Source organism: Lontra canadensis, unplaced genomic scaffold, assembly GCF_010015895.1.
Source record: "Lontra canadensis isolate GAN:19392208 unplaced genomic scaffold, GSC_riverotter_1.0 scaffold1, whole genome shotgun sequence".
Taxonomy (NCBI): domain Eukaryota; kingdom Metazoa; phylum Chordata; class Mammalia; order Carnivora; family Mustelidae; genus Lontra; species Lontra canadensis.
The window spans coordinates 3,066,634-3,079,521 of NW_022630995.1; the positions used below are offsets into that span (position 1 = coordinate 3,066,634).

General features: G+C 39.7%; 1 protein-coding gene across 1 annotated transcript in view; it reads left to right on the forward strand.

The window, feature by feature from the left end:
• The window catches only part of ANTXR2 (ANTXR cell adhesion molecule 2), a 145,880-nt gene that overhangs the window by 34,464 nt on the left and 98,528 nt on the right, over positions 1-12,888 (forward strand). The window contains exons 8-10 of the mRNA XM_032882384.1: positions 3,309-3,369; positions 5,598-5,696; positions 7,491-7,560. Of these exons, the coding sequence (XP_032738275.1) occupies positions 3,309-3,369; positions 5,598-5,696; positions 7,491-7,560 (230 nt within the window). The remainder of the gene's footprint in view (positions 1-3,308; positions 3,370-5,597; positions 5,697-7,490; positions 7,561-12,888) is intronic.

Genomic DNA, 12,888 nt, shown 5'->3' on the forward strand with positions numbered 1-12,888 from the left:
GGTAAACTCTAGATGGAAAAACCAAATTTAGGATGTATTTTCTTTTTAAAAAAGCACACACTTTCTTTTCTCTCTTCCTTCCCCACCACATTCTCTTTCCCTCTCTTTGTTTTTCATTTGGAAGTGGTTTGGGTGAACTTTGTGAAATTATGAGTTTTTGGATTTCCGGCAGTCACAATTTATTGGAGGGCTAGATGCTTTTTCACATAAATTAACTTTATTCTGACTGATCTTTGTCACAATATGGTTGTTGACTTGCTTACTAGATAGATATTTTTAATATTCTCAATAATTCTTGTAAACTCTATTTCCTAACCATGTATCGGTTGTGCTGTGCATACAGAACAATGTGCTGGTCCCAAGAGGATTGTACAGTGTGATACCCTCTTTTTATGCCAAAGAGTTTGTCTTCTAATAGAGGAGGTGATTCATATACCCAACTAATTGAACATCAGGTCCAAAGAAATTAAAAAAAAAATCACCACAAACTTCAGAGAAGGGCAGGTAATGTCCTGTGGGGAATTCAGCCGGCTTCCTGCAGATGGTGATGCCACTTTCATGACTCATGGTCTACGCTGCTTGCCTTTCAATGAATGTGCTCCTCGAGTCACTTTTCCATTCAGTAATATCATATCTTTAAAGTTCATTTTATTGGGGCGCCTGGGTGGCTCAGTGGGTTAAAGCCTCTGCCATGATGTTAAAGCTCGGGTCATGATCCCAGGGTCCTGAGGTCGAGCCCCGCATCGGGCTCTCTGCTCAGCAGGGAGCCTGCTTCCCCCTCTCTCTCTGCCTGCCTCTCTGCCTACTTGTGATCTGTCAAATAAATAAGTAAAATCTTTTAAAAAAAAAGTTCATTTTATTAAAATAAGTACAAATATTAAACTAATGTATGTGTATTCTGAGGTATAAATGTATATTACACAATTTTTTGCAATATATAACTAATCTTTAGTTATTCTTAGTTTCTGCTTAATGTAACTTGATTTCTTTATTCTCAGAGTTGAATAGAAAATAAATTTCTAAATGATCTTGAACCTTTATTTTAAAAATGAAATTACCTTATGGGGACTGGCTTCAGAAATGTATAGCAACAGTCCTTAAAGGAGTTTACTCTCCAGTCTTCAGGAGAGTGCCACAATAACTGATCATTTGATCTTGCTGTTGGAAATATCATTTTATTTTTGGATTCTTACTGTTTGTTTGTTTATATTTAGAGAGTGGGGGGAGGAGAGAATCTCAGGTAGGTTCTATACCCAGAATGGAGCCCAATGTGGGGCTCGATCTCACCACCCTGAGATCAAGACCTGAGACAATCATGAGTGGAATGGTTTACCCACTGAGTCACCCAGGCACCCCTGGAACTATAATTTTAAAACTATTCAGTGGATTACATCAAATTAAAAAAGGAAGTCAAGATACACAATTTGCAGAGATACACAATTCATATTTTGAGATCTGATTTATTTATGGTCAATATTGCTAGGAGAGAGAAAACCAGCACAATTTTAGAAAGTCCCACTGGTCATTCTGGGTTGCATCTTCTTGGCCTTTGGAAAATCTTGTAATTTCTCCATGTACCTTATTCTAAGGAATCTTTAAAACACAGCTGCGATTTCCAGTGGATTCAAACTTTAAACCTTTCATAGTTTCTCTTGATGCTTGAAACATTTTTCAGTAATGGCACTAGGGGTGTGCCTAAAATAATGAATAAAGAAATTGTGACCTGAAAGACGTTCCTTCACAGGAGCCTCCTTAACGGGATCTGTTTTAAAATAAATTCCTTCAGACTTGCTGGCAAGTCAAATAGATGGGGAGGCTTTGTGTTTCCCTTTGACCCTCGATTTGCACGGCTCCCTGTTCTTTTATCTCAGATTGGCCAAGGCCAAAGCTAGAACGCTCCATTTTGGTTAGTTGGGACCTTTTTAGCTCCGTATTCCTTTAGCAAACCTTCTCTGTTCTGTTCCCTTCTGAGTCTTGTTACCTGTGTGGTGGTAAAATACGGGGATTCTTCCCCTCCACGAGGTGCATCAGCGTTTGACAGTGGTCCTCCGCTCTGTGCTCAATTCTTAATTAAAGCGTGGTGCATTCTCCCGAGAGGAGCATTGATTATAGGAGATAAAATAGCAGACCAAGAGGAGGTCTTTGGGCAATGGAAGGCCTTTGGGTGACTGTGGAATCCACCTCTGGTCATTGCTGAGTTGAAACAGACCTCCTCCAGAATTTCTCAGACGTAAAATTTTACTCTATTTGTTTCCCAATCACTTAACCTTCAATTGCTTTGCGAAAAGTGGATCCACTGGCGAAGGGATCTTAAAAAGTACAAGTGACCCCCCCCTTCTCCGTGATGTCTCTTCAGCGACAGAAATTCCCAGCTGGGTTTTAGAGTCTGACAATTTATCCTTCTGTTATTCAAGAAAGCACGGAAAGTGTTTCTGCTTCCTTCCTTCCTGTTCCAGCTCTGCGCGGGAGAGGCTGGAGCCCACGGTCCGTCATCCGTCTTCAGCTCTGTCGAGAAAGGAATGTCTCCCAGCATCATCTGGAATTTGTCTGAATTTGATAATGTAGTGCAGAGCAGTTCTAAAAATAAAGACGGGCTTGTTGTGTCCATTAGGAGCCGCTTATTGCATCATTGTTGTTTTTCCCTTGTAGCCTTGGGCCTTGTATGGTGGTTTCTGTTTCTCGGAACAAGCTAAGAAGAGCCATTCTGTTCCTGCGCTCTGGGGATGCTGGAGTGCGGAGTCTGTGTTTTTGAGGGTCATACTTGGCTCGTACAGGGAGCCTGTGTTCCGCAGCTGTAATGTTTGGTGCATATAAGGGGGATTGTCATCTGTGGGAATTGAGGCTGAGACATCGAATAGAAACGCCACAGTCAAAGAAATGTTTATTTATTGATACTCTATTGAACCTCTTAATAAAAAACATATTAAATTAGCATAATTGAGCAGGAGGTCTCATGTGCTCTCTTGTTTTTGCCCAACAGGGAAAGTCAGCCTAGATTTTACGGCAACCGAGAAAGTGTAGTTGTCTTTGTGTTCAAGGCTCCCAGATGTTGAGGTTAACATCTGCTTTATCTGTGCTTATCTGAATTTACTCTAATCAGATAAGGATTCCTACAGAACAGTCTTGGAATGTATACTGAAGGACAGCACAGAAATTTTCTCAGGGCTTGAGAGCCGTGTCTATGATCGTAGATTTTCTCTGCCATCTATGAAGTTAAGGGGAAGACTTTAAGATCATTAGCAATCTTATAATTCACTTTGCATGTTAGAATTTAATTCTCTACGTTGGTCTTCCTTTCTCCTTTTTAGATACTCGATCGGTCATGCACTGAAATCCTGGAATTGCGGCCTTCAAGTGTCTGTGTGGGGGGTAAGTGGTTAGAATTTAAAAATACCATGTAAGAAATTGTATTTTTTCCCCCTCGTTAAATTATATGATTTGAAACTCATGTTGGAAAGAGAATAACAAAATTAACTTTTTTGGCATCCTTTTCTGTAAGAATTTTTAAATAATTCCTTGAAATATTTCTATTTTAAATTCAAATTTTTTAAGATTGGAGTGTTATTTTAAATAATGAACATATTGTGTGACAGGCTTTTAGAATTTTCTGTATATTTAGTTCATGTTTGAGACCTTTCCTATGACAAGTAAAATAAAATATGAGATTTTTTTTTCTTTTATCTGGTTGTACAAACAGTCTTATATCTGTGGACTCTGAGCTGCATGCTTTGGTGACCTGGCCAAAGCACGGCTCCTACCGGCTCAGGGCACGCACAGGAGTGATGGACGGATGGGTGGACGGCGGGAAGAAACAGGTGGCTTCCTTAGCCGGCGCTAGAACAAACCCAGGTTTTAGCACTCCCAAGCCATCCTTACCCAGGGAGAATGTGATACTCTCTGGCCTATTCTGTTTCTTCTTCAAGGCTGACTTGGAGTTCCTTTTAATCTAGAAAAGGAAGAGTATTGGGCCTAGTGGAAGAGGAAATGTGCTGTGTAATTTCCCACGGAGCCTCCCAACCGTTGGAGACGGTCTTAAGTTCTGTATCTTGGAGACTCCCTGTTTAACGGTCATTGGGACGTCGAAGAGGAATGTGCATTTGACCATCCCAGAGCGTCCCCTGCCTTCATGATTTTACCTGCTCTTCCTAACAACAGTTCGACAGTTTTTTCTTTCCTTTTTTTTTTTTTAAAGATTTTTGTTTATTTATTGGACAGAGAGACACAGCGAGAGAGGGAACACAAGCAGGGGGAGTGGGAGAGGGAGAAGCAGGCTTCCTGCTGAGGAGGGAGCCTGATGGAGGGCTCGATCCCAGGACACTGGGATCATGACCCGAGCCGAAGGCGGACGCTTAACGACTGAGCCACCCAGGTGCCCCTCGGCAGTTTCCTTACCCCTGGCCCAGGATGACGAACTTGCGTCAGAAGTTGCCCTCATTGACTCTGTCCCTCTGACTCGAAAGCCCTGTTCTTTTTGCTGAGTCACATCTTAAGTTTTACCTGCACTTTTTAAGCGAAATTCCTTTTATAATATACTTAATGAAGAGTGGCATAGCAATATTTTCTTCCTCAATAAATTACTGTGTGCATGTTAGATTATGGTAGGTAGGAGATCATCTGAGAAGACTGAGAGGTAATCACTGTTGAAATAGTTAACATGCATCTTATAAGTAAACAGCAGACAGTTAAATGCTGATCAAGATATTTGATCAGTTAACTTGTGTTTCTAGCATTTTATTTTACTAGCATTTAATGACAGCTCCTCCTACATGAGTCCTGAGCAATAAGCTGAATAAACTTTCTTTAGTGACTGGCCATAGATCGTTAATAGTCCAAAAGGCATGACCTTTGGTGAGTTATAAATTTGGATGCAACAGAATGAAACCGGTTAGTAATGTCAGGAAACCGTGAAAGAACTCCATGTGGGCTGTCAGATTAAAGAAAATACAACACACGACAGTTCTAAGAAACAGAGAGCATGAATAAGTAGTTTTCTTTACATTCCCATACCTTAATACCCTAGAGTAGAGAAAAAGAAAGAAGCTTCTTTCCTGCTGATACTTTCCTAACCATAGAATTTGGGGAAGTTTTCCTTCTTTTCTTTTCTATGCTTTCCTTTCTCTCTTTCTTTCTCTCCCTCTCCCCCTCCCTCCCTTTCCTTCCTCTTTCCTTCCTTTTCTTCCTTTCTTTCTAACCCCCTCTCTCTCTCCTCCTCCCTCGCTCCCTCCCTTCTTTCTTTCTTTTTCTGGGTACAGAGAAGTTGGGGTTAGGGGAAGTTTCTGTGGTATGTGGGAATAACTGTTAGACTTCAATTCTTATATCCTGGTTACTGTGGGAAAACACTTTGTTTAAAAAATGAAATAATGCCTTCCTATGTGGCAAGAAATGGTATCTTCCCTGAATTTCACTAGAGGGCCCAAGAAAGAAAGTTGGAAATAAAGCAATGTCTTCATTGTTACTAGTAGGCTTAATACTATGAAGAAATTCATTCTGTGCATCTTAATACTTTCAAATTATGTCTTTTTTTTTTTTTTTTTTTTTTTTTTTTTTTTTTTTTTGTAGAGCAGGTTAGATTAAACTGTTTATTTTTCTTCTCCTAGATGAATTTCAGATTGTTTTGTCCGGAAGAGGATTCAACTTGGGCAGTCGGGATGGAAGTGTTCTCTGTACCTACACCGTGAATGAGACATACACAAGGAGTAGGTTCCTCGTAGTCTCCTTGTTGCCCGGCTATCTGCATGACATATAAGCACCACGCGTTTTCTCTTCTTTCCAGCTGAAATCAACCATGCTCTATTTTTTAGTCATAGGAGGAAGAAATGAAGTCCAGTGATAGTACAAATAGTAATAATAATTATTTTTGTTACTGAGTGATTACGGCCTTTGTTTATAACTTAAGAAATCCTGAACCCTGTCCTAAGAAGGCTCATCTTACAGATAATGGTCTAATGGCGGAAAGAGTAAAATGATTTGTCTTTGGTGACATAGTCAGGAAAGGGCAGAGCAGAGAGTTGAACCCAGTTTTCCTGACCGTCCTCTGTGTGGACATCAACTCCTGGGTTTAACTGCCTCTTTCCCCAGATTTATTTATTATCACTCTTGCCTGAAAATCTGCTCTCTTGGACTGTTCTACTGCTTATTGCCTTATTTTATTCTTACTCATTTTTTAATCTAATTTCCCAGTAGTTTGCCCAGCAGCTCCTGGACATAGGCTTTTCGTCTTACGGATATTTTATATATTTTATATTTTTAGATAGTTCACATATTTTGATCTCCAGCTCCTGCTCAGGGCTGTTTGTTGATAATTATCATATTTACGCAATTAGGTTTTATTTTCCCTAATGTGGCTTTCCAAACAGCAGATGAATATAATGTTTTTATCTCCATTGTGCAAGAAGCTCCTTCAATAGATCCTAATATTCTGAGCATTTTGGGTCTCTTTTAAGACATTTTTCCCTCATCGATGATTATATTGGCTTCTAAGATTTTAATTTGTAAGGCAGATGCTGGAACTCTGTGAACTCTGATAGATTTATTTTTTGAGAAGGGCATGTAAGCTTTGCTGCTTCCCTGATGGTACTGAACATCCCAGTAGTGTGGCTTTGGCTGTGCACAGCAGCCGTTCAGTGTGTGCTTGCTGAGCGGACGTGCGGAGGACCTCAGCATGGGCAAGGTCGTAATCACCTCCTGCCTCTCCTGTTAGCATCCTCATTTTGGGAAGGCAAGACAACAGTATTTGTACCAAACTCTCCAGAATAGATCCCGCAGTTGAAGAGGACAGAATATTTTTATTCATCTGAATCTGAGAGTTAGTTTCACCTGACTCCCTTTGAGTATAGTGGATATTTGATTGTAGTATAAGCGTAGTTTTTCCTTTGCTATGTAAAATTAAGTTTATTAAAGTAAATCACTGAAGAAATAATTGGAGTCAGATTGTGTTTCCATCCCTCACATTCTAGGATTATCCATTTGCTTATGTAACTTTTCTGAATATTTACAGGTCAGATTTCCCCCCCCAAATGTTAGTAAAATTATTAGGGCAATTTAAGCATTTAGTTTTATGAAGTTTATTTATTTATTGTAAGAGCCGGCTATCTTATTAGACTGAAATAAATTCAGTCTTCTTTGGATATTCATCTTGTCTCCACTGTTTTTAAATTCTGCTTTTTAAAAATATATATCATTTATCCTTCAAAGTCTAAGATATTTGAAAAGTGGAGATGGAGAAGATGATAATTTTATAGTCTCTACAAATATTTGTGAATTTAGTCTAATAAAAGCCATAACTTATAATTTGCCAATACTGTATATCGATGAGGTTTATGACCTCTATTTTTTCATTTTCTTTTCCTTCTCTTTCTAGATGAGAATCTGTTCGTTTTTTTATGCTAATATATCTAATGTTTCACCGTTGACCTGATTGCTGTTAGGCTTTTCATGGTATTAATGAAACGTAGAGCTCTGTATGAATTCAGTGGCATTTTATTTTCTAGGTGTTAATCCAGTAAGTGTGGACCTTAATTCTATGCTTTGTCCTGCACCTGCCCTGACTAAAGTGGGAGAGTAAGTACTTCCTTAAAAACGTTGAAAAAACATGTTAGGCTATGAATTATTAGGAAATGGTGACAAATATACATTAATTATTTTACTGCCTCTTTTTTTTATGTACAGAGTGAACATGAAACAGTAAGCTCTAGGCAAACTGCTCTGAACTACTATAACTATACATAATATACGCTTAGTAGGTTGAAAATGCTAATGTCTGCTTTATCTTGTTTGTTAAATACTGATTAAAAGGCCCTATAAATAGTTATCTGGATGGGTATGAGAACTCTTGCTACAGCCTTTAAATAATCAGAGCTGCAATCATTATTTCAAACTTCATAGAATAATACGTTTACACACGTACATACACACATACACACACACATGCGCATTCCAAAGTGAGATTTTGATTAATTCCTATGGTATTTATTTATTTATTTATTTATTTATTTTTATTACTTTTTAAAAAGATTTTATTTGTTTATTTGACAGAGAGGGAACACAGAGAGGCGGGGGGAGAAGCAGGCCTCTCATGGAGCAGGCAGCCCAATGTGGGGCTCCATCCCAGGACCCTGGGATCATGACCTGAGCCCAAGGCAGATGCTTAACGACTGAGCCACCCAGCCGCCCCCTATGGTATTTAAATATCAATATAAAAGAGCAGGAGGAACATGGCTCAATAAGACATACCTTGGACTAGAAAATATTTGAGCTTTAATTTGTATCCAGGTCCTGTTAATGTCTGTTTTCTCATGCTCTTTGGTGTGGTAATAAACCATAATGGTAGCTGGTTAAAATAAGGGATATTTAGTTTGGAAGAAGAACTTTTATTTAAAGCACCCAAACACAGGTAATTTCACTAATAATTTAGTTTTTCTCTTTGTGATTTTTTTCCCCTCTCTTTTGTGAAGGAAATGATTGGAGACAGTTCAGATGGTCCCTAGCCCAACAGTAGGGGATACAATATGTTTAGGATAGTAAGTAAGTTAGAGGATTACTTTATATTGATCTTGCATGTAGACTAGAGGAAAATAAAATCTACAAGGTTCGTTAGCTTCTCTTGTTTTTTTCTGCTTCCTTCCTCAGCAGGAATGGTCCTGTTAAGGCCGGTCATTTATGTCATCCTGCACTTCAAATCCTCGATATTTTCCACTCAAAGTGAAAAATCTGATATTGCAATGTTCTACAAGGTTCTATAGGATCTGGGCCCCCTCTCTTCCAGCTTCCTTTGCCCCTTCTGTTATGGTCACGCTGGTCTCTCTGCTGTTCCTTAACCACGTTGACACGTTTCCACTCACTGTTCCTATGCTTGAAATGCCCTTCTCCTCGTTCACTGGAACCCCTTCAAGCCTTGTTCAAATGTTACCTCCTCGGGAAATGCTTCCTGGTCACCCTCTTTAATCAATACAGTCTTCCCCCTCTTAAGTTTTGAGCTCCCTCTTCATGTCTTTCAGGGCTAATTTTTCTCCCAGGCATTTATTTGTTTGTCCTTGAGTCTCCCTTCCTGCTAGCTTAAATTTTGCTGCTTTTGCTCTGTCTGTAACACCAACACGATGCCTGACACAGAACAGATCCATAGATGTTTGTTAGATGAGAGGATGTATGCATTTTTCTCAAATATTTTGAATTACTGGTTACATAAAAGCAAAAAGAATACCTTGGATCACTGGGGGTGGGGGCAGGGGCTCACATCAGATAGGAGAAGAATGACCAGAATCTTTTTGGGGTGGTGTGCCATTTAAGAGAAGAGAAAACTATCTTGGCATTTTAATAGCAGTGATTGGATTAGGAAGACAGTTTACTTTCTTCTCCAGAGTAGTTACAAAATGCAATATGCCTGTTCTCCACAGACTTTGCCCTCAGCACTCCCGTTTTGAAGAGACGACTGTAGAAAGTGCTGGTATTCTTCAGTATTTGTAGATTAGCTAAAAACCCAGGAGACGTCATTTTACAAAATTAAATAGAGCGTAATAAACATGAGGCATGAGAAGTCGTCCTTTGTTTGGCTTTGGACATTACTATTTCACCTACAAGCAAACTGAGAATTTGGGGGGAAGGAGATCTAAAATAATTATTTTTGGTCTGTCTTTCTTTGTTTTTTGTGGGGTTTTTTTTTTTTTTTTTTTTTGGTATCAAGTACATGATACCACTGAGGCAAAGCATGAAAAGATTTTATTTGTTCATGTATTGGGCATTTGGGGACATCACTGTTGTTCTTCTAAGTATGTTGCAAGTAATTTGGATCTTTTCTTTGCCTTGAGTTTTCTTCAGCTACTTTTGTAGGTGATGAGCTCTCTTATGAGATTGGATTAAAATCAACACAATGAAAACAGTTTAGCCTTGTAAGGTGACTGATGCTTAATATGTTTGCCTAATTAGCTTTTGGCTAAGGATTCAAACCCATTAAGTAGCTAGTTAGTCTATGTTTCAAATAAACACATCTGGCCCAACAATGAATGAGGGTTTTTCCTGTGTGAGGGTGACAGATGTGGTGATGGTTCCCCCTGTTCTCTCACTTAAATAATTAACAACACCCCGGTGCAGTAACCCTACATAGGCAGCCTCAGAGCCAGCTGCACAGTCTCAGAGCGGGATCCGTGGACACGTGCCTCATCTCATTAGCCCGCTCTATCAGTTCCTTTCTCATCTTTATGTTACTTCCTGAATTCCATTTGGTTTGAGGATTTTTCTTTTTGGAACCTAAAGGCTCGTGAATTTCAGAATTTCAGGGTTAATGGGAAGTTGCTTTACTTGGGGAGATGGGGACAGAGAATATAGTAGTGGAGCTAGGACCACAGGTTTGCATTTGGAAATTGATCCTCTGAAGTAAACAAAGGTTAAAGGGATCTGGGCACATCTTACCCAGGTATGTCATCGGTCAGCATTCTTGAAATGGGTCTTTGAAGTACTTTCTTTGAGAGAGATCTCTGTTTATCAGATTTCTTTATTTGTTATAGGTTTCCAGATGGAGATGGATTCTTTTTTTTTTTTTTTTTTAACGATTTTATTTATTTATTTGAAAGAGAGAGAGAACAGAAGGGAGAGTGGGAGAGATCAAGCACGGCCGGTGGCGGGGGGGGGGGAGGAGGGAGCAGCAGCGGGGAGAGAGAGAAGCAGACACTCCCGCCGGTCAGGGAGCCCAACGGGGGCTCCATCCGAGGACTCTGAGGTCATGACCTGAGCCCCAGGTAGACGCCTAACTGACTGAGCCACCCCGGCGCCTCTGAGATGGATGGATTCTTAGTACTTAAACAGGAGGAATGTAAAGATGGTAGTCATGAGGTTGTTCTTTTGTATTTCTTTCGCTGGACACAATTTAATTTTAAAGTGTCATATGATGAAATAGATGATCTCACCAAGAAAAATCTGTGGATTGTTGGGAAGTTTATTTCTACCAGTGGTTCCTTTGTACCAAAATGTCTCCAGTTTGAATAGGAAGGACTCTGTGAAGTGCCTTGAGTCCTTCCCCCGCAGGGCATCCGCCTCCTGGCTTAACGTGCACGTGTCCCCGTCCTTGCAGGACGGGCTCCTCCTCCGACCCTTGTGGAGTGAGACATCGACAATAGCACAGCTGCTCTGCAATAGCTGAGCTCTCAAACCTGTAATTTGGCAAGAGGAACAGAGCAAATTGGGTAAATATACATAAACACATTGTGAAGAAAGAAAAACAGAACAGAATGAACTGGAGCCTTATCCTACAGCTTGTTTGATAGAGATGATTTAAGGAGGCATATGGTATAGTTAAATGTGCTTTCAAAAACATTGGCCAGAATCTTCTGGCAAATATGAAATAAATATCTAAATCAGATGAAACTGATAGTATTAGTTCTCTTAAGAGGCAGTGTGGGAAGACACTTGACAGAGTGTTTTAGTAAGAAGTGGTGGGACATTAGTGTATGTGGAAAATTTCAAGCATGTGATATTGAAGGGTCATCCAAATGAATGGTGCGGCAGACTCGGGGTTAGAGCCCGACTTGGTAATAGGATCTTGTTATTTTCTTCAATGTTGTTGTTGTTTTCAGTACAATTATTTTGCCTGGAATAAAACTGATTCATTCCACTTGTCCTTCTCGGTTACACAAATTTTCTGCCTTTTGCACAACTTCCCACGTGAACACTTCTTGTCAAAAATATACCTATATATGGATGTGCATACAATCCCTAATACCATTATTTTAGTAGCAGGTGGTAAAACAACACCTTATTCACTCTCTGTTCCTAATGAGGAATGAGACTAGATTTATTTATTTTTGTCACGGATACTAGGACATTAGGTATATCTTTACTCTGAATGCAAACATCAGAATCTTAGTGAGATCTAATGTGATCTCAACCTTAGTAAGGCTGAGGACTCTCTGTTTCTTTATTTCTCTACCCCCCACCCCAGTGTTAGAACCATTTATCTTTTCTTTCATGTGGTATATTGCTTTCTTTCTTTTTTCTTTTTAAGGATTTTATTTATTTGACAGAGAGAGAGAGAGCACAAGCTGGGGGAAGGGTGGAGAAAAAGGAGAAGTAGGTTCCCCATGGAGCAGGGAACTTGATTCGGGGCTCTATCCCAGGACCCTGGGATCAGGACCTGAGCTGAAAGCTCGAATGACTGAGCCGCCCAAATGCCCCTATTGCTTTCTGATTAGACCCATAAATGTGATCAGTTCACCTAAGCCGTTTTGCATCTCTGTCCTAAGTATTATATTTAGTTTGGGAAATTGTCCAAGAGGAACAACAATTAATTTGAACGCATGGAGTGATGGCCAGAAAGATGTTGCCAATATGGAAGTGTTAAATAGGGTGAAATTTAAAATACTGAAAATGATATGGTTCAGGTGTAACACATCAGCTGTCTTCAAACATCAGCTCTGTCATGTGACAGACTTGACTTACTCTTTATTGTTCCAAGGAAAGGAGAAGGAACAAGTGGAAGGTAAAGGGAAGCACATTTCAGCGCCATGTAAGGAAGATCTTTCTAACAGAATTATTTAGAGTGTTTAAGTAACCAGTAGTGTTCAGAGAGGGACAGCTACGTGATGAGATAGAGGATATCCTTAAAAATGTATTTAAATCCTCTTATGTAGTGCTCCTAAATATTATCAATTTTTTTGCTGTTACTAAGACATTTGGCATTTTTTGATGAACGGCACTAAAAATTGAGTGATTATTCCCAAGTATATTTTCATTATTTTATTAAAATATACAAAAACAGGGGGCGCCTGGGTTGCTCAGTTGGTTAAGCCACTGCCTTCGGCTCAGGTCATGATCCTAGAGTCCCAAGGTCTAGACCCACATCAGGCTCCCAGCTCTGCAAGGAGTCTGCTTCTCCCCTTTCATGCTCACTCTGATCTCTCT